At 44.2% G+C, this 27,705-nt stretch overlaps 1 protein-coding gene across 1 annotated transcript; it reads right to left on the minus strand.

Annotated features, from left to right (window-relative positions):
* Window positions 1-606: 606 nt before the first annotated feature.
* PANK2 (pantothenate kinase 2) lies at window positions 607-27,705 on the minus strand. The gene is made up of 8 exons (XM_035006523.1): window positions 27,697-27,705; window positions 26,791-27,571; window positions 13,207-13,559; window positions 9,143-9,396; window positions 7,705-7,881; window positions 5,959-6,082; window positions 4,207-4,332; window positions 607-1,141 (listed from the first exon to the last, which is right to left on the minus strand). Exons 1-8 carry the CDS (start codon window positions 27,703-27,705, stop codon window positions 1,091-1,093), a joined length of 1,875 nt encoding a protein of 624 aa, XP_034862414.1. The 3' UTR covers window positions 607-1,090.

The raw sequence follows: 27,705 nt of genomic DNA on the forward strand, positions 1-27,705 counted from the left end.
CTGCTCTATCTCCAAGGGGAAGAGTTTTTTAAATTATTCTGCACAGCAGAAAAAAACGTTCTAAGTCAATCTACCAAGACTCCATCTTAAAACCTGACTCTAATCATGCTACCTTTTGAGCCTGCACGTGCAGCTCTCACGCAGTCCTACCGAGCCAGGCTGCCTGGCAATTTCTGGCAATTTCAGACCCCAAGTGGGAGGGGAAGGCAGAAGTACCCCACCCTGCTCCCCATGAGTTAAATCAGTGGACTTCAATTCCTCACTTTCTACCAGCCCGAAACAACCAAATTCTCGATTCCCTGAAAAGATGTCAATTCAAGAGGCCCCTTCTGTCTGGTTTTAGTCTTCCAGGTGGTGTTTTTTCTACTAGCTTAACTCACTTAAGACCAAATTACCTCCCAGCCCCCAGCCCCACCCCCCAGGAAATTCTGCCCAGGGTAAACTAAGCCCCATCTTTCCAAACAGACCTTCCCAGGACTTGCAGTGTAGAGTAACCTGGAACTGCCCTTCCGAAAGTTGCTTAATTGCCAAAGTTACAAATACAGAATTACTCTGCCCAATCAAGTTTGCAGATCCTTGAAATAAAACATGTTTTTCAGTATGTTCACACAAAAGGCTAAATGCACACCACAGTTAATGCACAGATGATGATCTCCAAGGCCATATTGACAACATTGTGATTAGGTTACAACATACAGTGCTTGCCTTACATCTAGCAAGTTCAACAGGACACAAAACCACAGTCAGCTGAACACAGAACAGCTCCCCTGAAGTGGCTCCAGTAAGTGACACTGAATTTTAAAAATACATGGCAGGTTAACAAAGCTATACTGAAGAGCAACTTCAACACAGCAGAAGATCCTCACTGCCATGGACATGGTCCACTTTTTTACATATGTATCTTTCCTTACTGGTTACTAGTTTAGACTGAATTTTTAAGGATTTATCTTGATGACTTAGAAAAATACACTTGTCCTTTCTTGCTTTGATTCGGGTAGTACACAATCATAAAATTGAGTAAGTCTCTTAAAAAACAAAAGTTCACAGAGCCCATTGTGGAATGTTCCAGGAACCCCTCCCCAGGTAACGATCAGGGGATCTTCAACAGCTCAAGGAGTGCTCCAACGGCTCCAAAATAACCCTGAAAAAAAAGTACACCAAAAATGAGAGCAATTTTCCTTAGACTTATTTAAATTACCATAAATGATCACTAGTATTAAAGCCAACAGTGAGGGCCCTTAATTCCTGACACCCATTCCTTGAGCACCCATTTTGCTGAGCCCAAGGCCAGCCTGGGAGCAGAGAAGCTCTGAGGGCTCCCAGGCTGGGGAGGAGGGCTGGATGTCCAAGACACCCCAGCAGGTCAGCATGTGAGACCAAAGCCCGCGGTGAGGGCTGCAGGAGCTAGGGGCCCACGGCGGCCCGGTGACCTCCGTAGGAGCCCATGGCGGGGCTGTCTCCTGCAGAAGGACAAGGGGAGAAGCAGCAGAGGCCCGGAGCCTCGCCAGACAACTAAGGAATGAAGGGAGGATGGGACGCGAAGTGCAACAGAGCAGGGAGGGCTCGGGGCCGGTCACAGAGGGGGAGGGCCTAACCGAGCTGGGGATGGAAGGGAGAATGGGAAGAGGGTGGAATGGATTCAAGACCTGCCTGAAGAAGGGGAAGAGGGCAGCAGGGAGGTTTAGGTCTTTCCCTTGCATCTGGCGACCGCGCCCCTGAGAACGGGGACACACGAGCAAGAGACTGTGCGAGGCCGCCCACGGCAGCCAAGTGGCCGTAGCCAGGCAGTAACTGGATGCCCTGGATCCGGAACAAAGCAGCAGTCAGGGCAGCACGGGCAGAGGCGGGGAGCAGAGTGGACAAGAGTGCCCCGATGCGACATGAAGAGGGCGGCACAGATGGAAAAGCACCATGGCAAGGAAGGACAGGACAGAAGAGCCCGCAGGGAGGGCAGAGGCATGGAAAAGACAAGCAGCAGCTGAAGGAAGACCATGTTGGACCATCTCCAGAAGTAAGTAAAGTCAAAGTTAAATACAACCAAGAACCAAGACCTTAAAACCCAAAAACAGAAAAGAAAAGCAAAAGAAGGGGACTGAATGTAACAAAATGAGACAAAACCCGCGCGGGTAGAAAGAGCGGGCCAGCAGGACTCAGAGCAGAGGGCAACCCTCCAGCGCTCTAGAACCCATCAAGATCTCCAAGGGACGATGAATCAAGCACTCTCGGAAAGAGAGACATGACCGGAAAAAGGGAAGTGGGAAGATCCTGAAAGACCTGCCCCCGGACTGAGAAGAAGGTGCTAATAAGAGTCTCCACGGTAAGTCGGGAAGGTCCAGCCCGGTGCCCCAGGCAAACCGCTCCAAGAAAAGTGCCACACACGGCAGGAGCTGAAGCGTCTCCTCTCGCTGCTCCCCGGCCTTAAAAACAGGCAGCCGCACGATGTGTGCGACGCGAGGTGGCCGGCAACCGCACGGGCCGCCGGCTGAACGGGAGGGGGGACGGCCGGGCGACGGGCTCGCGGGTCCACCGTCACGGCTGGCACGCCGCCCTTTTCCGCGGCGTCCCGAGCAGCAAAAGGAGAGAGGAAGTTAACCGTCACACGAGCTGCCCTGAGGACCCGGCACCCAGGAGGGGGCGGTTGTTACAAGCTACCGGACGCGAAGACGAGAGCGGGGACGCAGGCCGAGAAAGGCCGACGGCCACCCGTCCCGTCCGCGTCCGCCGCCGAGTGGTCACACGGCCCGCGGCAGCGAGCGGGAGCCCAGGGCGGCCAAGCGCGCGAGCGCAGCGGCCGCCGCTCGGGGGGGGGGGGGCCGGGAGGCCGGGGCGCCCCGGCAAGCGGGGAAGCAGGGCCCGCCGAGAGTCGGGCGGAAGCTGAAGGCCGCCGGCAGGGAGGCCGACAAGATGTCCACCGCGACTCCACAGAAAGTGCTCAAATCCTAACTGTTACGGTGTGAAGATGAAACCAAAGTTACCCGAGGAAGTGAGTCTCGGCGTTCCACCGGGAAAAGGTTTCCCAGAGGCAGAAATGGAGCGGGAGGAAAGTTCTACTGCGATGTGACGGGAGAGAGGGTTTCTTTTCATTCTAACGTAAAGCAAAATAAAACCGGTCAAAGATGACAAGAGGTAAGATAAAGAAGAAACGTAATGATAACTGGGTACCGGCTGATTAATAAGATTAAAAGTAAAAAAAGCTTCGAGGCTCCCACCTACAAGGAGCAGCACGCGGGCGGAGAGCCAGAGCCGGCGCTCACACGGCGCAAGCCTGAGGCGGACGCGGCCTTCCACGTCAGGTGTATTCAGTCAAGAACTGTTTAATAAAGTCAAAGCTAAAATATTAGATGACTACACTTTAAGCTTTTTGACAAGGGGAATTTGTGTACTTTGAATTTTAACTAGGAACTTAAGCCACTTAAAAAGGAAAAAGAGCAACTTTTGAAGGGAAGCCGCCGCCTGGGCAGCACTTCAGATCATGTTCTGTCAAGTCCGGTAAATACTACTGTCAAAGTAAATGCGCACAAACAATTCTGAAAAATGTTCATGATAACACTATTTAAAATCCAACAACACTGGAAATAGTTCAACTACCCCACAACCAAGGGGACAGAAGAGAGGTCCCCCTCCTCAGCTATGGTTCTATTTCTTCCCCAAGTTGGAAAAACAGTAAGGCACTTTCCCATATAGGGTATCAGGTACAGCGATTCAGTGATTCTCTTCCATTTGGTCATTTCTAGCCTGTCTAGGTGTTAGTTCTTATAACAGTGTGGTTCTAACCTTGGAATATATTTTTGTTTGTTTTTAGAACATACATCTTAAATAAGTGGCACATGAACTGTATCAACACATAAAAACTGACATCAAAATGAAAAAAGCAGAACCCAGAGTAAATGCATTTACAAAATAAGTGTAATGGGAAAAATATAAAGGATGGTTCAGAAAAGAACATAACCTTAGAAATACAGGTGTTCATCAAGATTTCTTTCAAATTGCTGAAGCTCACAATTAAATTAACCAAAAATTTCTCTTGCATTAAATCAGGTAAGAAATAGCTCTTGAACATTACAATCAAAGTTAAACCCCGTATCATATTTTCACAAAAAAATAAGAACTGCAGTCCACTTCAACATTTACGTCAAGTTCCAACGCAGTGGGAATTGCATGCCCTTTACGTTTGTTAACATTATCACAAGAAATAAGTCCGCTTACCTCGTGTTCCGAAAAAAGTGCTTTCAACTGCCCCTTGGACCAATAATCCAAAGCATATGCCAAAAGCCGCATGGCGATCGTATTAATTCTCAAGAAATTTCCAACAAATACCACCTGGTTAATGTTCTGAGCACATCAAAAAAAGGCAATTAGTTTTCATCTTAACTTCTGTTCTCTCGTAAAAGCTACCCCAAACAGAGCACCATGTGCATGGTTTTTAGCAGCAACTTGACTGCTGAGCAAAAAATAAAAAAAGTATTTACATCTCATCCAGTTGGTCCAAGGCTACTTAAATTTGAACCCAGATAACTCTGGACCTACCCACTTCAAACCATGCCAGAAAATGTCACAAGAGAAAACAAATTAGGAAAACCATTTGTATTAAATATGACAAACAGTAACTGCTATTAAAGTAAAAGTTTTATACAGAAAAGTAAAAAAAAAAAGACCCCAATTCAAAGAAGGAAAGTGACACAAACAAGCAAATTATACAAGAAATATAATAGGAAAAAATTGAACCCCCAACAGCAGTCAAAGAAAGGAGCATTTTAAACCTATTAAAAGCAGAACTGAAATTCCACCCCCAACAATGAGCCAAGTTATGGTAACACTGATCCACTCATTCAGTGCTACAGAGATCTGAATCAGTACAACCCTTGTGAAAAGCGCCTTGGCAATACCTACCAAGACTCCCAAGCACGGTCATATTCTTTAGAGGAGAAACCTCACTCCAGAGTAAGTCCCTTATCAGGAATAAAATGCAACCAAAGAAAAGCTTCACACTTAAAAAATGCCTTCCTGCAGAGCGATCAGTGCCAAGCAACCAAATGCCCAGCTCCATGTGATTTATGATATAAAAACAAATCAAATATACAGCAGTGAAATTTTAAGTATTTAGGTAAAAAATATAACATGGTATGTACACCCACACCAACTAACCAATCTTAAAATACGTACGTACAGGAAGAGGAACATGCAATAAAGGAAACAGTAACTTTAACATATCCGAATGAAGAATGTTTTTAATTACTTGATGCTGATACAGTATCTTTTTAATTAAAAACGAGACAGGCTTTCTGTACCTTTCAAAGTCTCCTTCTGAAGCCACATGCCTACATCCTCTCTTGCACAGAGTAACTGTAAACACAACTGTGTGAGCGGGGACACGCGGCAGAGCCGCACCCTCCGGGCCCCCCGGGAAGGCCGCTCTCGGTGCTTTCATAGCCCTGTACAATGCTGCTTGACCCGAATGCTACAAGGCAGCACTGTAAAGAAGCTGAAAGCACAAAGACAGCTCAGCGTTGGCGGGGAGGGCGGGCACTCCTGGGCCGCCGGGCCTCCTCCAGCTTCAGCGGCTTCCTCCAGAGGCCTTCCCAGCACTGCAGGGCTCCGCGGGGAGCACGGGACCTCTGGCCAGCTGCTATCCGTCACCGCCACCCCCAGTCCCTGTCACCCGGAGTTCTGCCTGCTTTCCTGCCTTCCTACTTTCTCCCCGAAGGATGTACTTTTACTTCTAGATAGTGGCAATATTTATCTTCACTGAGGGGGAGGGGGGAGGAAAAAAAAAAAAAAAACATCAGTGAAGAGGAGTCTACATCTGAAGAGCTTTAACTTCCCCAATGAAAAGAACTCCACCCCGCACAACTACACTGAGGCACCGTCCGGACAAGACAGACGTCGTACACCAGGCGAGGCCCCTTAGTACGTTCTGTATTTTCCTCAGAGCATCTAAAGAAATCCACGTCCCCTTACTTCATTCAGGGCACACATTCTTGCTATTGAGCCAATGTTGTTGGTGATGGTGATCAGTGTTGCTCTGGCGAGGTCCTCTTTACTGACTGCCTCTCGCTTCTCCTTGCTCATCATGTTTCCAAAGCTGTGAAGGGAAAGAAAATACCCAGCAGCTGAACCAAAGGCAACACAGCCCAACAGAACTTAAATGTTACTCTACTAAGATAAATGTGACATTGTTCAAATCTTCAAACTTTTTATTACAAAATAACAGAGCATCTGCTCAAAGAGAAACAACTCGGAAGAAAGCCCTCAAGCGTTCTGAATAAGCAAATGCCTTTCCCGGCAGCTTCTACTGAAATCTAGCTTTGATAATAGATCTCCACACATCCAGTTAGGATCTCATCAGATCCACTCTAAGGCACCACTGCTCCTTCTGCAGCCAGGGACAATTCCAGAAAGACACCTCTACTGGCAATTCAATCCCAAGTGCACAGCCACTCGGCTCGGCTGAACGGCCACAGTCTGTCTGGGAAACCGCTCCGTCAGAGCAGAGCAAAAGCGCAGACAGTGGAGTCCCAGAGTAAACTCCTTAAGAGTTTCAGATTTCCCTAGAAGATAAAGTACTTCCAAGTACCTGACCAGCAGAACTGCTACATTAATAACTGTGAGCAGAACACAAACCCGATCAGAAATGGAAAGGATTAATAATGCACAAATGCCGCAAACTCAGAATGTGGCATCGACAGCATTTACAAAGTCCCTGAAATTAGTCTGCAAGCATGTATATGTGTGGTCCTTTTTCTATGATTAAAAAATCACAGAAAACAACTCTTTTTCTAAACAATCCGGAAATGAAATTTAAAAAACAATCCCCGAGGTGCCTGGGTGGCTCAGTCGGTTGAGCATCTGCCTTCGGCTCATCAGCTCGTGATCTTGGGGTCCTGGGATCGCCCTGAGTTAGGCTCTCTGCTCAGCGGGGAGTCTGCTTCTCCCTCTTCCTCCCCCCCCCACCCCGCTCATTCACGCTCTCTTTCTCAAATGAATAAAATCTTAAAAATAAAAAAAATTCCCTTTACAATAGCATCAAAGAGAAAATACTGAGAAATATATTTAACGAAAGAAGTATAACAACTGTACACTGAAAACCACTACCATAAAACATAGGTAAAAGAAAAGCAAAACTCTAAATAAATGGAAAGACATTATATCTTAGATCAGAACACTTGATGATGTGAAGATGGCAACACTCCCCAACGTGAGCTACAAATCCAACGCAACTCCTGTCAGAATCCCAGCGGCCTTTTTGCAGCCACTGACAAGGTTATCCTAAAATTCACCTGGAGATTCAAAGTACTGATCCATGCTACCACATGGATGAACCTTGAAAACATGCTAAGTGGAAAGAAGCCAGTCACCAAAATCTCATATTATAGGACACCATTTATATGAAGTGTCCAGAATAGGCAAATTTATAAAGACAGAAAATATATTAGTATTTACCAAGGACCAAGGTGGGGAAATGAGGAATGACAGCTAATGGACAGAAGGTTTCTTTCTGGGATAATGAAAATGTACTGAAATCACATTATGGTGAGGACTCCACAATTTGGTAAATATACTAAAAACCACTAAATTTTACACTTTAAACAGGTGACTTTATAGTATGTAAATTATAGCTCAATAAAAGCTGTTTAAAAGGAAAAAGATACACCCAGTACTTAATATCTTATTCCCATTTTTCTTAGAACACACACCCCCCCTTACCTTGATGCCACAGCCCAGCCCGGCAGTCCAAACCTCTCATAGTCCCCTCCATAAATGTCTCGAACTAGTTTATCCACTTTGGTGCTATCTCCACGAGACGCCATTTCAAGAGCTTCTTCAAAAGTGGTACAGCCCGTAAGAAGACAGCAGAGACCAAAAAAAGTTCCTCCTCCAAGACTGATTAAAAACAAACAACACAGTATTACAACATTTTAAAAAATAAGAACAGGAAGGTAATATTTATGAACCCAAAACCACATTCATATATCAACCCACTCTTGCCCCAACCTAATCACGCAGACGCCTCTGGCAGGCAAGCCTGTGGAAAGATAAAAAACAAGGTACCTGATATATACCTTGATAGATGCATATTCACATGAGCCAACAAGCGAAATGGCAAAACACGGGGCCCACGCCCCCGGCCCCACCCCCCGGCCCCCACGGCCCCAGTACAGTCTGAGCATCTGCTGAGTGTGAGGAGCCTGAGGTGCGGATCCGCCGGCCACACCCAGGCCATGCTAGCACCTCCCTCCCTCTGTCTCTCCAAACTCTGGTCACCCTGGCTCATCAGCAACCCCACCCCACAAAGAACTCCTCCATTAATGTGTTTCTCCCCCCAAATTACTCATCTCATTTTTTAATTCACACCTGTTAAAAAAAACCTGGTCTATCCCAATCCCCAGCTCCTTGTTCTGCCGCAAGTGATCCCTAATCCTTAAACCACAACACATTCATTCTTGCCTGCCACCCCTCCTTCCTTTTCAGCCTGCCCTCCCCCACTCAGTTTTCTGTTGCTCAGTACCTCACCTTCCAGATCTCAGACCATCCCGTGGGTGGGTGGGTACATGTGCGCACACACGCCTGCCTGTATAAAATCTAGGCCAGGGGCGCCTGGGTGGCTCAGTTGGTGAAGCATCTGCCTTTGGCTAAGGTCATGATCCTGAGATTGAGCCCCACACTGGGCTCCCTGCTCAGCCGGGAGTCTGCTTGTCTCTCTCTCTCCTCTGACCCTCCCCACCGCTCATTCTTTCCCTCAAATAAATAAAATCTTTAAAAATAAAAAAAATCTAGGCCGGTTTCAAAGCTGGGATCTTGCCTTGCCTTCTCCTTAGAGATGCTACCTAGTAGCTTTAACTTTGTGGTGTATGCACATCATACACTACCTAAGGGTAGGGACTAGGGTTTCAATGAGTCTGACAATGAGATATTTTACAGAACTATGAAAATGAAATCCTGAGCAATACAGATTAAAGGAAAGTAGGTCATGATACCAGAATTTTCAAAGAGAAACTATTTGTTTGCCTAATCCCAGAAAAAAATGTTTTTCACATAATTTAAACAGATCCTTAAAAGTATACTTATATGTAATACCTGAAAACTCACTTTTAACCCATTAGGATATCAAGAATAAATAATAATCTTTATATAAAAGACCTACCTGGTACCCGTGACCCGCTTGTAATTATCTTTGGAATATACTGCTAAAATGCTAACCCCAGAGCCAATGTTCACCAGAAGCAGAGGGTATGGATTTTTCAAATCAAACGGTAACTTCTGACATTTTTCAGCATCAGCAGGGTTTTCAAAGTAATAGCACTGTGACCGTCCATTGAATCCAACTGAGTCAATGTATAAAATTCCTTTTACTAAACAATCTAGTTCATCAAGTTTGCAAAGCTGAAGGTCACCTATCTGTAATGAAATAAAAATGTATTCAGACTTAACAGGCTAAACAAATAAAAATTCCACTTAATAAGGCACTCCTCTCCATTCAACAAAGCACAGAAATGCTCACAGATGTGGATTATTTATGCATGATTCACAGAACAGACCTGGACACAACACATCGGGACAGACTGACGAGACAGACCCAACTCCACCCCACCTACAAACCGCCTTCATAGCCAGAAACTTATGCTGAGACCCAAGCAGAGAACGAGAGATCTACGCTCAGGGACTGGGAGTCAGGAGCCAGGTGAGATCACAGCCCGATCAGAAAGCTGACTCCAAGAAATTCAAGTGTCTCAAACACCTGGTGACACGTGGCAGGAGCCACAGGGACTCTAACGTCTCCCTTCCGAAAGACCATCTTCAAGACTATGAAGCAGTACCAAGGCAGGACACACTTTATTATTAATAAGCAGACATCAGAGGGCTGAAAAGTGTCCAAGTAGAAGGCAAGATTTTTTCACTATCTAAACCGATTACAGCCCCTGAAGGATGGGAAGATTTTAGCAGTTTCAAAACTTACAACTTCATTCCATTTAAATAATAAAGGAATGATTATTATTCATATTAGGGAGCATTATACAGCAATTAAGAGTGAAGAGGATCTTCAATTTATTTTATTTTTTTTTCCGAAGATTGTATTTATTTGACAGAGCTAGAGAGAGCACAAGTAGGCAGAGCGGCACGCAGAGGGAGAGGGAGAAGCAGACTCCCCGCCGAGCGGGGAACCCGACGCAGGACTCGATCCCAGCACCCTGGGATCATGACCCGAGCCGAAGGCAGACGCTTAACGACTGAGCCACCCAGGCCCCCGAGGATCTTCAATTTAGAACTGAAGTGGGAAGAACTCCAGGACATGTTGTCAAAAACGCAACTTGAGTAACATTTCATAAAGACCCTACCTGCCTGTTTCTAAAGCCAAGTTTATATGCACATGTATGGGTCATACAGAGTCATCATGTACAGAGAACTAGAAAGATACGTCAACTTCTAAAAAAAAAAAAAGAAAGAAAAGAAAGATACGTCAACTTCTAACAGTGGTGATTCTGGAGAGATGGCAGAAAGAAACTCCCACTTCACTCCCTGGGCTCCTAACCTACATGAATGTTTACGAGCACGGACCCTCCGTATATGTGCAAAGGGAAAACTGCCTTGACCCGCTTAAAGCACTGATTTCTACTTACAACCAGGTCTAGCCCTGCAAGTTCGCCCCCTTTAATTCTACTCTCACTTGATTACATTTACCGTCAATTTATTCAGATCCACAGCAGAGAGGGAAGTTAACAGGTACCTTCACCTTACTCCTTAATAAATCCCTAAGTAAGACTATGAAATTATTCCTCTGACCAAACCCAAGCTCCTAGAGGATTCATCGCTGCTGCCACTGTACCTGCTCGTGCCCCAGCTGTCATGAATTCAAAACTGACTTCCTGACATGAGATCTCAAGTGCTGGCATTTCCACTTGGAACTTTTCATCACTTTCCACTCGTGGTCTACGGGGGCCCAAGCCGTTGCTCACCTTTTCCTTCCTATAATTCCTGTCATCCTGAAGTGCCCTGCTAATTCCTAATGAATCCCCACCTCTAAATGGAGAATGACCGAATGCACAGCTAATTTCACTAAACGCAAGGTATTCATAATGTACGTGCTGCACCAACAAGCAAACCCAGTATGTTCAGAAATCTGATTTGCATTAAAAAAGAAACAGGGTAAACTCAGTATTTTTTAAAATATTTCACTGTGGTTTATTAAATACTAGTCACTCCTAATGCACAAACAGCATTTGATGGGCATCTCATTTTCCTACAATTTTCAAGTACAGCACAGGTTGCATGCATATAGATGAGAAACCCCGACAGCCTAAGAACCAACTCCCGAGGTCTAAAATGCACTTTGCACCTTCCCCTTAAATTACCACACAATGCTGAACCTCTGGTAACAACCTGAATGATTTTCAAATATGTTCCAAAGGGCACCTCTACAGGGTCCCAGCAAAAAGATTTCTCTGTTACCTATCAGTTATGATCCAGAGTCCACCATGCAGCTTCCGCAAAAGAGGGGACCGTCTCTCCTCCAGCTACACTTCCCCTTTTACTCATGCGTGGAAGAGAAACCACTGAAAACCAACAACCAAAAGAAATTCAAGCAAAGAATATAGAAACTTGCTTAAAAAAAATCATGTCAATTATGGTCAGTGATAAGAGAAAGTCAGCAGACAGAAAACAGAGAAAGAGGATAAGGTCACAAACCATACAATGACACATGGAGGAAACACAGGTAAACTGACGAAGGCAAAGGCAGAATCTCTAGAATAACATTCTCATTAGTGACATTAAAAACAGGGTCACTGAAGGTATTTTCAATCTATACTGCCCCCTGAAGGTCCAGGTCCTGGCCAACTCATTGTCCACTCTCCCACCTACCCCCTCACCCCCACATCCACCGCAAAGGACCTAGCCTCGACTCTGCACAGTGTTGACCAAATGAAAACAAAAGCGGGTACCCACTGGCACTCCCCCAGTGTCCACACATGATTCAGAGACTCCTATTACAAGAGCACAGCACGGTACGCACCAGAAGGCATTTGGGGAGAGAAGGCTCCGCTGTTAACCATTTCCAACCAGCCCTGAGACCAAAAAGCCACTGCTTTGGACCAGAGTTCCTTGTTTTTTTTAAATGGTAAACTTGCCAAGAAACAACAGAGGGGAACAGGAGAAATTATGTGGTAAACGAGATGAGAAACAATTTTATGACATGAAATGACATTTTCAAAATTTTTCTTAAATTATTTTTTAAAAGGTTTATTTATTTATTTATTTATTTATTTGAGAGAAGGAGAGAGAGAGAACAAGAGCAGGGGGCAGGAAGAGGGAGAAGCAGACTCCCCACTGAGCAGGGAGCCTGACTCGGGGCTCGATCCCAGGACCCCAGATCATGACCTGAGCCAAAGGCAGAAGCTTAACCAACTGAGCCACCCAGGCGCCCTATTATTTTTTTTAAGTAGGCTCCATGCCTAGCATGGGGCTTGAACTCACAACCCTGAGATCAAGAGTCATATGTTCCACCAACTGAGCCAGCCAAACTCCCCAAAATTATTTTTCAATCTCATTGTTCAAGAGGTTTTTTTTATAGTAATCTCTACACCCAACATGGGGCTCAAACTCACAACCCCAAGATCAGGAGTTGCATGCTCTTCCAACTGAGCCAGCCAGATGCCCCTCACTGTTCAAGATTTAATGACCTGTTCCTCATAGGTAATTCTTCAGTCTGCTTATCACAGCTTTGCTATTTTTTCAACACTAGAAGAACAACAAAATGCTATGGTGGTTGATCCTCATCAACTTATCTGAACTGGGCAAAAAGTAAACTCCACAACAATCTCTAGATGGCTAACTCCTGACTACCACTCACTTACATCTATCTAATCTTAATCGGACTCAAGAAAATTCAAGTTCTATTAGAAACAGAAATGATTCCACCACTTGCTATTGGTATTATTTTTAACAATCAGATTACCAGGACACCTGGGTGGCTCAGTGGTTGAGTGCCCGACTCTTGGTTCCTGCTCAGGTCATGATGTCATGGGTCATGGGTCGTGGGATCCAGTCCCATGTCAGGCTTTGTGCTCAGCTGGGAGTCTGCCTGAAGATTCTCCCTCTCCCTCTGCCCCCCTCCACACACGCTCACACACCCCACCTGCTCTCTCTCAAATAAATAAATCTTTAAAAAAAATCAGATTACCATAAATTGTATATAAGCTAAAAAATACATACTGTGAGGAAATCCTGCTCAAATTTGTACGCTCCACCTCCAGTGGCACAAAAGACAGTGTGGAGGCTCGAGAAGTTTTTATCTCTGCCCATCTGAATGAAAGCAGGCATGTCATGAGTGGGAAAGCGTATAAAGTGCAGATTGCCCTTGCGTCCACACAGAGTCAGGTCCTTCAACTCCAGGTGCACATCCCGAATACCTGTGGACCCGTAAGCCACATTGGAGGTCAGGTACTTCCGAATGCTTTTAAGACTTTCCACCTCTTCCTCTTCTTCTTCGGCAGTGATGTCTTTGGGTTCAAAATAAACCAGCTTGACCAGGGTTCCACCAATATCCAAGCCAAACCACGGAAAAACTAAATGGAGAAAGAAAAAAAAAGTCAGAACAACTTTTTTCTGAAAACTAAACATATATATACTAGATTACCAACTTTTTCATATCTTGAGGTTTCCAAGGACTATAAATACAAAAAGGGGTTTGGAAAAAGAAACAGGATTCTGATTTGGAAAAACATATTAAAAAAAAAAAAATCAGAATACTGGGCCAACCCAACCCAACCCTACTGAACAGATAAGCCCAAACTATACTATGAAATATTAAAAAACAACAAAGTGACTACCCCTGAACCTCAACTCTGGGGGGAAAAAAAAGAAAGATTGAGAATGAAAATCTATATCCTTCCCCTTGGCTTAAATAAGAAATGTTGAGGGGCACCTGGGTGGCTCAGTCAGTTAAGCATCTGCCTTTGGCCCAAGTCATGATCTCAGGGTCCTGGGATCGAATCCCACATTGGGCTCCCTGCTCAACGGGGAGCCTGCTTCTCCCTCTCCCTCTCCCTCTGCCACTCTCTCTCTGTCAAATAAATAAATAAAATTTTTAAAAAAGAAAAGAAAAGAAAGAAATATTGAGGGCTGCCTGGGTGGCTCAGTCGGTTAAGCATCTGCCTTCAGCTCAGGTCCTGATCCTAGGGTGCTGGGATCAAGCCCCAGGTCAGCAGGGAGTCTGCTTCTCCCACTTCCTCTGCCCCTCCCCCCGGCTTCTGTGTGCACGCTCTCTCTCTCTCTCTCTCCCTCACTCTCTCAAATAAGTAAAATTTTTAAAAGAAAAAAGAAAAGGGTGCCTAGGTGGCTCAGTCGCTAAGCGTCTGCCTTCAGCTCAGGTCATGATCCCAGGCTCCTGGGATCGAGCCCCACATCAGGCTCCCTGCTCCGTGGGAAGCCTGCTTCTCCCTCTCCCACTCCCCCTGCTTGTGTTCCCTCTCTCGTTGTGTCTCTCTCTGTCAAATAAATAAATAAAATCTTTCAAAAAAAAAAAAAGAAATAAAATCTTAAAAAAAAGAAAAAGAAAAAAATGTTGCAACTTTTCAGAGCTCCAGTTTAGTACGCAAACTAGGGGTACAGGAAATTCCCAATCCATGTAAGATGTAAGCTCCAGTAGTCAATTTGTCCCTCAAAACCTGATGTCCCCAAAATAAAAGGTTTCAAAGGACTTTAATGGAACAGACATTTCAGAGTTATAGCTGTTCCCAAAAAATACTTCCAAAAAAATGGCTTCGGGAGATCAGATGAAGATGGACTGCACAGACATGCATGACTTGCCCTCCCAGCTTAGATCACAGAAATGACTAAAGATAGAGGTTTACCTATATGTTATTTTCCATGATAGTTCTGGGAAACAAGAAATGATATGATCAGCAGAACTAGGTTGACAGAGGCAGTAACTGTCCAGAACCCTCAAAAGAAGAATTGTATAAAAACTGGGAGTAGCTATGAACACTGGGAGTATAGAGGTGCTCCATCAAGCTGTACATAGGGGTAGCTGCATGGGGAAACAGGAGCAGGCTCTGGTGGTCATGGGTGATCTGGTGGGGAATGCGTCTGGCACAACTGGACAGACCAACCACTTAGCCCCCTCTGCCTATCCCGCCCCACCCCCCACTATCAGAAGCAAAGTCTTCACTAAACCAAGCACTTAAGCCAAAGAGTCAGGATGGCACCCAAGTAGCTACTATCCCTCAGAAGAAATGAGGAGCCCCCACACCTGGCCATATATCCCTACAATCCATTCTGAGAGACTGGTAAAGAGACACTGCATCCACTGACAGAAGAGCAATCCTCAAAACAGAGATGAACACTTTACAAATTAGAATCACCAAAAGGGAGATCTATACCACAAAAATGAGAAACTAAACATCTGAAGAAAGAACTGCAGGAACAAACAGGAGACTTAAAAATAATCACAGGGGCGCCTGTGTGGCTCAGTTGGTTAAGCGACTGCCTTCAGCTCGGGTCATGATCCTGGAGCCCCAGCATCAAGTCCCACATCTGGCCCCCTGCTCAGCAGGGAGTCTGCTTCTCCCTCTGACCCTCCCCCCTCTCATGTGCTCTCTCTCTCAAATAAATAAATAAATAAAATCTTTAAAAAAATAATAATCATAAATATCCTCAGAGGTAAAGTGAGATCTCATCCATGAAAAATAAATAAGCTACCGCAAGCAAAACTCAGAAATGAAGAAATGATTGCCACCTGTGGTTGTGACTGCAAGAATCTACATGTGATAAAATCATACAGAACTAAGTATGCATACACAAAGAGTTTATGTAAAACTGGTGAAATCTAAGTCAAGTCTGTGAATTGTATCAATGTTAATTTCTTAGTGGGGGGGGGGTGAAGCTTTCAAAAAAGGGGGGAAAGGGACAAACTATACTTAACACAGATGAATCCAAAAATAGGCTGAGTAAAAGAAGCCTGCACAACAGGCTACATACTATAGGATTCCATTTATATGAAACCCTAGGAGATACAAAGCAATCATTTCTGCATCTGATAGGAATTATATTGTTGGCTCGGGGAGGAAGGGAGGGAAGGACTGGACAGGGGCAGGAGAAAACTTTCTGTAGTAACCCAAATCTTGATTGCTGGAGGTGAGGGGAAAGCTTCATGGGCATATGTATCTGTCAAAATGCATGGAATTGTACACTTTAAATAGGTGCAGTTGCTTGTGTGTAAATTATACCTCAATAAAGTTTTATAAAAGAAAAAAAGGAACAAATTCATTTCCAAAATAAAGCTCAACCAATATATTTAACAGCAAAATGGGCACAGAAAAAATAAATGGAAAACAAAAGTAAGAAATTCTCCCAAAATGCCTCTCAAGTATGAAGGAAAAGTAGATATATATATAGATAGATAGATATATCTATATATATATAGAAATACACAACTAGGAAGTCCAATATCTACCTTCTCTGAGTCCCAGAAATTTCCTGGGGGAGAAAGGGGAGGAAGACATAAATCATCAGGTTCACTAAGTGTTAAGCAGAACCAATTAGTGGAGAAAGGGCAGACTTAGACACACGCTATTGAAATGTCAAGAAATCCAAGGCACCTGGGTGGCTGAGTAGGCTAAGTGGCTGCCTTCTGCTCAGGTCATGATCAAGCCCCATGTCAGGCTCCCCACTCAGCAGGGAGTCTACTCATCCCTTTCCCTCTGCCCCTCCCCTTCTTGTTCTCTTGCTCTCTCTCTCAATTCAGTAAAGGGGCGCCTGGGTGGCTCAGTCGTTAAGCATCTGCCTTCAGCTCGGGTCATGATCCCAGGGTCCTGGGATCGAGCCCCGCATTGGGCTCCCCGCTCTGTGCGGGAAGCCTGCTTCTCCCTCTCACACTCCCCCTACTTGTATTTCTCGCTCACTCGCTCTCTGTCAAATAAATAAATAAAATCTTTAAAAAAAAAAATCCAGTAAAATCTTTTAAGAAAATTTTTTTAATAAATGTCAAGAAATCCTAAAGACTTCCAAAGATTGCATGGACATGGATGGAACTGGAGGGGATTACGCTAAGTGAAATAAGTCAAGCAGACAAAGACAATTATCAGATGGTTTCACTCATATGTGGAACACAAGGAATAGTGCAGAGGACCACAGCGGAAGGGAGGGAAAACTGAATGGGAAGAAATCAGAGAAGGAGACAAACCATGAGAGACTCTGGACCCCAGGAACCAAAGTGAGGGTTACAGAAGGGAGGGGGTGGGGGGATGGGGTAAATGGGTGATAGGTATTAAGGAGGGCACGTGTGGTGATGAGCACTGGGTGTTATACACAACTAATGAATCGTTGAACACTACATCAAAAACTAATGATGTACTATATGCTAACTGAACATAAAAAAAAAAACACCTTTCAAAGAAAACAACTGAATTCCTACAAAGATACATAAATCACACAAAGGTGGAATTAGATTTTTCATCAGCGACATAGATGCTAGAAGACAATGGAGCACTGGCTTCCAAGTTATAAGGAAAATGATTTTGAAACATATCCAGCCAAATCAGCTTTCAAGGAGGAATGCAAAAGAAATTTTCACACATGAAAGAACTCAATGTTTACTACTCAAAAACCTTCTCTGAAATAATCAGTAAATGCATTCCAAAATAATTTAAAAAGCGTCCAAGAAGGTATGAGCGTTAAGAAACAATGATAAGCAAAGGAAGCAGCAATACATGTGACTTTCAAAAATTCAGCAATCTGGAACTAAAATACGTGATTTCAACACAGGAAGTTGAGGGAAGAGAAAGGAGAGGGAAGTGAAGCAAACTGCAGTCTGTCTTGCTGGGGGAAGAAGATACAGATTCTGTTTAATTCTAAATAAGAGGAATAAAGTGACAGTTTATTTTTTTTTTAAGATTTTATTTATTTGCGAGAGAGAATGAGAGACAAAGAGCATGAGAGGGAGGAGGGTCAGAGGGAGAAGCAGACTCCCTGCTGAGCAGGGAGCCCGATGTGGGACTCGATCCCAGGACTCCAGGATCACAACCTGAGCCAAAGGCAGTCGCCCAACCAACTGAGCCACCCAGGCGCCTAAAGTGACAGTTTAAACTCATCAAAATTCACAGGTAACTCCAGAAGAAAAAAAATGAACATATGACCTTCAAACAACTATGGAAAAAAAAAAAAATCAGTTCAAAAACAAAACAACAACAACAAAAAATATATATATATATGGCAAGTACAAAACAAAAAAAATGATAGGAATGGGGCCGGTTAAGCGTCTGCCTTTGGCTCAGGTCATGATCTCTGGGTCCTGGGATTGGGCCCCGCATTGGGCTCCCAGCTCAGCATCCTCCCAGCTCAGCAGGGAGTCTGCTTCTCCCTCTGCCGCACCCCCTATGCTCTCTCTCAAATAAATAAAATCTTAAAAACAATGAACACAAACATATCAGTAATCACAAATTGGTCACATTTCCCTTCTAAAGAGAAAATTCAATTATATGCTTATATAAAAAGATACATTTTAGATAACAAGTAGACTGATGGTAAATAAATGGCAAAACACCCACAACAGAGTCCCATCATGCTTTAAGATGAAAACAGCATTCAGTCAAAAGTGCTCATATCAAAATCTTAAGCACCTCACTGGAGACTGATATACCAGGTGACTTACATTTAGGAACCATGGTATAGTTAAAGTCAAACCTTATGTTTCAAGACAAGCACTGCATTTAACGCTAACATGAGATGTGCCCCTCCAAACAGCAATCTACCAAGGAAATAGGATTCACAACTCCCATCCTATACTCACTTGCAATTATATATTCACTGACCAATTTGTTGGTAGAATCACTGGCACCATTTATTGACTTATCTGAATTTGGGTAAGCAAAATGAATGCCTGAACAATGCTACTCCACTGTATTAAGCAAATGTTAAAAGAAAGTAAATACAAGCACACTAAACAGAATTCAAGCAAACAAAAAGCATTAAAAGAGAACAAAAAGAAATATCATGCGCATAAAAGAAATAGAATTGACAGGATCCTAACAAATGCTTCAAAAATATTAACAAAGAGAAATTGATAAATCTACACAATAACTTGAGAATGACACAGAAATTTGTACACACACACACACATACATAAAATAAAGGTATACAGAAGTTTTGACTATCAAAATAATAAAGTGGATCTATGAAACATAACTTTGTATCAAAAAAACAAATATACTTTCCTTTCAAATACCCATAAACCATACAAAAAATTAACTGCACAAGCTTAAAGGACCTCAGCTTCCAAAGAACATTCACTTTACACGATACTTCAACATTATAAATTAATCCAACAAACACAAAGTAAATCTCTCCACCTGGGAACTTCTAAACCCACTTCTTTTAACTCTGAAATTAAAGAGGAAATCAAAACAAAATTTTTAAATGAATGACAATAAGAACAGTATGTATCAAAATCAATAGAATATACCCAAGGTGGTATCCAAAGGTAAACTTCTAGGCTTAAATGTTTATCAAATGGATTAAAAAAGGAAGAAACCTAAATAAAAGGGAATCTCACATAGAGTGAAATACTAGAAAAAGAATAAAACAGACCCAAAATAAGCAGAAGGGAATTATTTTTTAAGGCGTTATTCATTTATTTGAGAGAGCGAGAGCACATGCACATGAGTGGGGGGGCAAAGGGAAAGGGAAAGAGAATCTCAAGCAGACTCCATGCTGAGCACAGAGCCAGGCACGGGGCTTGATCTCATGACCCTGAGATCACGACCCGAGCTGAAAGCAGGAGTCAGACACTCAACCAACTGCACCACTCAAGCGCCCCAAGCAGAAGGGCATTATTAAAAATAAAAGCAAGATGTAAATGAACTTAGAAAATCATCATCATCATCATCATGAGCAAAGCCACAGTAGAGCTGATGAATAAAATTAAGCTTTGAAAAAGTCATTAAAACAGACAAATCTCTGTTAAGTATATCCAAGAAAAAGAAGATGCAACTTTTCCTTATGAGGGGAGGGGAGGGGAGAGGAAGGGAGGGAGGGAAGAGAAGAAAAAAGAAAAGAACAAAGATAAAGGAGTATATAGGGCACCTGGGTGGCTCAGTCAGTTAAGAGACTCTTGATTTCAGCTCAGGTCATGATTTCAGGGTCATGAGGACTGAGTCCCCTGTCAGGCTCCCCACTCAGCAGGGAGTCTGTTTCTCTCCCTGTCTCTTCCCCTCTCCCTCTGCCCCTGCCCCCTCTAGCCCCCTATGTCACAGCGCTCACTAGAGCCTCTTTCTCTCAAATAAGTAAATCTTTAAGCATATAACCAGAGACTGTGCAAGTAATAGAATTTTGTACAAATGGACAATATACAATTTTAATGTTTAAAATGTTCACTACACAGAGGCGCCCAAGTTAATCTAACAGTGTCAATGCAATTCTAAAGAGAAGAGCAGCCATTCCACCTGGGTCCCAGGGATAGTCCTGAACTTTTTTTTACACCTACAAAAGTTCCATTGTCAGTGGCAGGCCTAACCCAACCTGGCACAAGTCATGAAAAGTCTGTCCCTGGCATCTACAGGAAAAGTTTCTTCACTCAAGCACACAACAACGCAACAGCACTGGATATGATGGAAGCAAGGAGATTTGATTCCTATTTTCCTACCTGCAACACCATTCTTTTAACCATCGCCACCAACCTCGAGTTAGCAGACACACAGCGCTCTACCAACAAACATATCACATCAATAGTACTGGAATCTGAAGATGTGGACAGATCTAAGACCAACAGAAGATTGGTCCCTAAATTAAGCTTTAAATTAAGCTTTACTCCCATTTCCTTAGATTAAAAAACGGAAACATTAATATATGGCTATTATATTTTAAATGATCATCTATTAACAGCCAAGCACTATATTAGGCACTTGACTGTATAAGCTTATTTAATGCTTGCAATAACCATATAAGGCAACTACTATAATCATCCCACTTCTGATTAAGAAATGGAAGTGTAGGGGTGCCTGGATGGCTCAGTCAGTTAAGCGACCAACTCTTGATTTCGGCTCAGGTCATGATCTCAGAGTCCTGGGACTGAGCCCCACGTCCAGCTCTGCACAGGGTTCCCACACATCCCAGGTTCCCACACCTCCTACACATCTTGCTTAAGATTCTCTCTCTCCCTCTGCCTCCCCTCACCCACCCCCTCAAAAAAACAAAACAACAATAAGGAGAAGAAAACATAAATGCAAAAGGGCCCAAGGGCCCAGTCAAGAAAAGGCAGAGGTGGGACTCAAATCCAGACTTCCTAAAACCTTCAACAAGCCTCTTTCCACAAGTATCTATACAACCCTAAGGGCACAGAACACATATTCTTGAGTTAACATGAAAATTAAAAAGCAGTTTAAAAAAAATCATACTTTAAATAATCAGGAAGGGGGCACCTGGGTGGCTCAGATGGTTGGACGTCCTTCGGCTCGGGTCATGATCTCGGGTCCTGGGATCGAGCCCTGCTTCGGGCTCCCTGCTCAGCAGGGAGTCTGCTTCTCCCTCTCCCTCTCTCCCCTGCTCATGCTCTCTCTGTCTCACATGAATAAAAATAAAAAATAATCAGGAAGATCAACAATATATAAAGAAAAATAAGGAGTCTTAAGCAAAGCTCAGTTCATATGCTTATTACAGCCTTTACCGGCTTCAGGATTTTTCTGTGTACTACTCATCAAATCATTTACATATCCAAAAACTGAGAAACACTGAGAAGCATGGGAGGTCCATTAGACACATATTCTCTGATAATGGCTGAGAGAATTGTGTCGAGCCATAGAATTCTGTTATTTCTAAACATTCAGCCTGTTCAAAGGGGTTTAGATTCCTATCACTGACTGCAAGACTGCCCCAGATACCATAATATAATGAATACTGGAATAGGCTTTCAATCCTTGTTCAAAACACTGTGCTGCTTGGAAAAGTCATGGAAAAACGAACTTTTGCTATACCATCCATCAGTCTTCGTAGCTCACCAACAGGACAGCTATTTATCACTTCTAATTTGTGATTCATTCCACTAATCTTCACAAATATTTTAGTCGATTTACAACCCTTAGCCTATTTCCTGATATTAAGGCCTCAAGGTACTCAGTCTAGACAATTCATACTTGACTTAGGACACATTTCTAGAAAGAACTTAAACTCTCCCTCACAGGTTATTTATGTAAAACCATCTGCAGCACCATGTCTGTCTCATAATGAGTCTCAACAATTGAAATGCTTTCCAACAGGAAATAAATGGTTTATAAAAGTGTGCTCAATTTTCCAACATTACGAACTATGTCTTTACCAGACCACATCTGGTTAAGAATTGCAAACCCAAACCTCTAGGCTGGTCTACGCAGCAATCCTTGGCCTCACCTTAAAAGAGGTACTTTAATAGTTTTAACTTGGGGACTAAGTTAAAGGCTGCCTAACAGGCAGCCTTCCCTAACTGCTATAAAATATCATATATTATCAAACCAGCAGACTCAATAATAAATTCTATATTCAGGAAATATAAACACATGAAACCTAGTAAACTATTAAAAACTAAAGATGGCTCCCACTTTTAGAAAGCAAACTTTAAGCCATTATTTAGAAAAGGGGTTTTCACATGCTAGTCAATCTTGCTGACATAAACTGAGAAACAACACAATAAACTGAGAAAGAACAGTGCCTGAAGTTAAAGATACCCCAAAGATATGAACTTGAAAAATGCTCACTAGGTTATAAATTTAAGCCCAATGCACATCACTGGTCTTTTAAATGACAAAATAACTATTCTTTTCTGCCTGATAAAGGTCCTCTCTTAACAGCCTACAAGTCTATTGTATTCCTTTTCTCTCCTTTTAACGTGTGTTTAAGCAAAAGATTTTTAATAGCATACATCAATTCTTGCTTAGGGTACCCCCTAGATAAAAAGAGGGCAGGGATGCCAACAGTGAACAATCATATTACCTAAATGCATGATTCACATATATAGCCCCTAAAATAACATACTGTACCATTTTACACAGCTACATAGTTGGACTATTTTTAGGCCCTGCTTAATGCTTCACATTTGTTATACAACCAAAACGAAGGGCCATATTTACTTTGATGTCATTTAGATTTAAAGTTGATAAAGAGGTTAAAAAGCATCCTCTCCCATTCTCTCAAAAGTAGGCTACAAAGCAACAGAAATCTTTTTTCCTGAGCTCCTAACAGGCAGCCTTCCCTAATTCCCCAGCTGAAGATGAAACACTGCACATAATAAAGGACAGTCTCCCAGGGCCCCAGCACCAATTCCATCCTGCCAATACTGATGCTCCCCAAAAGCCAAGGAAAAGCAATCCATTTGCCAGGCTAGTATTGTCAAGCTATAAACAAAAGCTTTATTTTCTAGATCAATGGCGGTTTAAGGATACTCCATGACTGGTATGAGTCCAAAAGAAGCATGTCCCAAGGACTTCCCTGGTATGTTACACCATGCTTGAGAGTCACCTTCAAAGATCCAGCTCCTATCCCCACCCATAGGGCACTGTCATCCCAGGTTCCCACACCTCCTACATATCTGCTGTACATCTGGGACCCTTGATTAAAATACATGTTCTCTTATTACATGCCTGTATACATTTGTCAAAACTGTATATTTTGCTGTATGTAACTATGCCTCAATGAAATTTTAAAAATTAAACATATGCATTTCTTAGACCCTTCTGCTGACCTGAAGGGTTTTTTTAAGCTTCTGAGTGATTCCATGTGAGAACCACTGCTCTGGTTACACTGCACATACCTTCCCCCACTCAAAAATGGGGAAAGTCAAGAACACGGAGTCTGAAGTCAGACATTTAGAATCGAAAGACAGCTTCGTTATTAACTCACAATACACCCCTGGACAAAGGACAAATTTCACTGACATTGTTTCCCCATCTGGAAACTGGGGATTTAAAAAAAAAAAAAAAAAACCCTACCACACAGGATAGTTGTGAGACTTAAGTGATACGTTTATAAAATATGTGGCACAATGTCCAACATAAAGAAGCAAGCACTATATAACCATCATTAGCATCTTTGTTTCCATCAATTTAAATCAATCTTTAGGGGTGCCTGGGTGGCTCAGTCGTTAAGCGCCTGCCTTCGGCTCAGGTCATGATCCCAGGCTCCTGGGATCAAGCCCTGCGTCGGGCTCCCTGCTCTGGAGGAAGCCTGCTTCTCCCTCTCCCACTCCCCCTGCTTGTGTTCCCTCTCTCGCTTTGTCTGTCAAAAAAATAAATAAAATATTTTTAAAAAAATAAATCAATCTTTACTTGGTATTTCTCTCAATCCTATGAGACATACTCCACCTAATTTAAAACTTCTGAAGAACTTCCTTAAACACAGACATGCCTAGCCTCATCCCTAATGCCTGTGTAGAGAACAGGCTTGAGAATCACACTGCTCTAGGGAACATGTGTAGCAGAACAGGACTATAATCAGGGCCACAAGAATTCCTAAAATAAACTGAGTAGCTCCTTCTTGTTTCAAATGATGACTAGTCTCCTCCCTTTAGACAAGTAGTATAAGGACATCAGAACGAGGCTTGCTAACCTCAAAAGAAAGGTGGCACCACCCTATACCCAACTTCCCCAATATAGATAAATACAGAGATTTAGTCTTCATTGAATTCTCTCAAAGTTAAAGCCATCCTTGAAGGGTTCAGCAATCAACAGGCTGCCTCTCCATCGAAACGTTGCACCCCTGGATAGTAAAAGAAAAAACAAATGGAAGAACAATACCTTGTTTCTTTGGCAGGTCTCATTACCTGAGATGGCTTTTCATGATTTATCAGAGAAAGCAGGAAAGGGGACCATGACAAGCATCAAACATAAAAACAAAAAATAAGCCCTACAACATGAATGTCTTTGGTCCTTAAAAGACATCTCCATACCACCTTACATACCACCCCTACCCCCCATTACAGTTTAAACCAGAGTTTTCCAGAGCTGTCTCTGAGCCACCTGTACCTAAATGATATAAGCAGTTTTAAAATGCAACCCTCTCCAGATTCTGATTCAAAAAAATAAAGAGCTGACCCCAGGAATCTGCATTTTTAACTCCCAAGGTCATTTTTATGCTCACAATTTGTAAGTACTTCCACATTAGCTAGAAATTTTCACCTCAATTAAGCCTTAAACACAAAGATGGAAATTATGCTTGGACTCAGAGCAATGAAGACAAGCTAACCGAATATAAACAATTCAATAAAGCACAATGGTTAAGAGAATGTATGAAGCTGGACTTCCTGAATTTACATTTCTATTCCACCACTCCCAAGCCATTTTACACAAGGCAAATGTGCCCCAGTTTTCTCACCTGTAAAACGGAATACTACCACCCACCTCAGAGTTAAGAGTACTAATAAGTTATTAAAGCTCTCAGAAGATTGTCTAAAAATTTTAAGAAGAGTGCCTGACCCCTGCAAACACCCAAAATACAATACTTATTTAGAATCCTTATGGCCAATGGCCAAAAACGGTTGGCTACATGGCTGGGGTTCTTATTTGCTGAATCCCTGGAATTTACATCCATCTCTAACAATGTAGTACAAAACCATTAAGGAACGAATATTGTCCACTGCTTAAGAACTAGATGCTTCTCAGATAAAACATAAACCAGGTAACTGGCTCTAGAAATGGTATAGGCTGAGAGCAGTTAATCTGTTTTTCAAATTTCTTTCAAGAAGATAGAAAAAGACAAAATAACTGAGACTCCCAAACTTTTCATAGTGGAAAGAGAGCTACATTTAACATTTAATCATCCAAATCACAGAAAATAGAGGTAAAGCAACCAGGTGGGTGGGCTAAGGTACAAGACTGTCCAATAAAGAAAGACCTCACACTCATCCTGCCACTTTCCCTTATTCTCATAATCTGCATTTAGAACAAGCGGACTTCCTGCAAGAGAAATCTGGCAACGACAAGGAAAAAAATATCTAACCGTATGTAAAATGTCACTATATGATAAAGCTCATATTAGAGTATTAAGACAGTGGATACTTTCAACAGTAGCAATGGCTGCCAGACAGAGGACCTGAACTGAAGACCTGTAAAGGGGGGGAAATAATCTGTACTAGGTCACAACGCAGAAAAAGAAGGCTGATAATAAAATGGAGAAACCGATTCTCCGAAAAGAGCATGTGCAACCGCTAAGGCGAGATTCCATCAAAAGAAAAAGCCTCCATGCCCACAATGCTAGTCCTCAATCGTATCAGCAAACAGATGCAAAGAAAACAGAGGAAATATCTCGGTGAGAGATGACCCGAATTCTCACGGGAAGAAAGGCAGAATCCAGTTTTAGGCCTGCAGCAACTCAAGGGCCAGTCAACCATTTTCCAGGAAGCCCGAAATCTCCAGATTAAAGGGATTTAACGTCTTGGACAGCTCTCTGGAAACCCACGGAAGACACACATTGGTGATTCAAAGGATTTAGGGGGAGGGGAGGCGGTGGGAAAGAGTCAAAAGAAGCCTCCTCGAGGATGAAATCACCTGACTCGTGGGCAAAGAATACCCAAGGAGCTGAAAAGAGGGAGAAAGGGTTCTGGGTAAAGACCCTCCACTCCCACAACCGGAAAGCGCAGACCACTGCGCGCGAGGGCCACGCGGGGCCGAACCCCGATCCCCCGAGCTTGGACCCGAGGCCTCCAGTCGGCTGTCAGCCCATGCACCAACCTGGGACCACCGTGCGGGGGCACTGTCCCCGCGCGAGCGCGCGGGAAAAACGGCGGCCGGGCCGGATGGGGGCAGGGCGAGCCGCGAGGACAACCCGCCGGGCACTTACGCTGCCGCTTCTTCCTAAGGCTTTCGACGCGCTGGCGGGAGGCCGAGGGGGCGCCGCTGTAGGAGCCGGGCCGGCTTCGTCTGACGCCCTCCGCCGAAGCCGAGGCCCCGACGGGGGGCTCCGACGCGCTGCTCGCCCGGCACCGCAGCAGCTCCCGCCGCCGCCCATCAGGCCCTACGGGCGCCGGCTCCCCCGCCGACGAGGCGGAGGTGTCGGACGCTCTGCCGTGGCGTTCCATGGGCACGCCGAGCCGGCCCGCTCCCATCCGCAGCAGCCACCGCTGCCGCCCGAGCCAGCCCCCCAGCGCCGGACCCCTCGTCGCCTCCTCCGCGGCAGTCCAGCTCAAGCAGAGGCGCACCCTCCGCCGGCCGCCTCTTCCGTTGCGCCAACGCGCGGCAAGCCAATCCAAATAGGCTGGGGGCGGCCCGAAGGCCTCGCGTCCAATCGTCTCTCTCACTCGAGGCGGATCGACCGCGCCTCCGTCCAATGAAAGGCTCCCAGGACGGAGCGGGGCGGAGAGTGGCGGGGGAGGGGATCCGGGCTTAGCCGCGGAGAAGGCGGTGTTGCTGGGGGACAGTGATGGCGGCACCGCCCAATGGACGTGTGGGTGGAGGGGCCGCAGCACCCGGCCGCACAGGTGGACAGGTCCGCTCCCCAGCCCAGCGTCCCGCCACGCTGCTGCGTCCGGCCTTTCCCGGCCCGCACCCTCCTCCAGCCCAGCACTGTGCCCCCCCAGCGTCTGGCCGCCAGTCTTTGGCAAAGAGAAGGGCTTGAACCGCGGCTGACCTTAGCCTTTGTCCCTTGGCCTCGTTCCGCCGCTGCCGTCGAGGCCGCCAGCCCCTCCGCGCTGTATTTTTTACCACCACGCAGTCCCCCAGCACTGCCACGAGCGTATTTGGGCTAAGCCCCCTCCAT

This window comes from Mirounga leonina, unplaced genomic scaffold, assembly GCF_011800145.1.
Source record: "Mirounga leonina isolate KUSES-001 unplaced genomic scaffold, KU_Mleo_1.0 Mir_150, whole genome shotgun sequence".
In the NCBI taxonomy this organism is placed as follows: domain Eukaryota; kingdom Metazoa; phylum Chordata; class Mammalia; order Carnivora; family Phocidae; genus Mirounga; species Mirounga leonina.

Excerpts from the sequence above, each read along its gene's own strand:
- PANK2 (XM_035006523.1), bottom strand. Across the intron at positions 13,560-26,790 it reads CCTTAGGAAGAAGCGGCAGC|TTTTTCCGTGGTTTGGCTTG; the intron begins GTAAGTGCCCGG and ends TTCTCCATTTAG. Across the intron at positions 9,397-13,206 it reads TTGAGCAGGATTTCCTCACA|ATAGGTGACCTTCAGCTTTG; the intron begins GTATGTATTTTT and ends ATTTCATTACAG.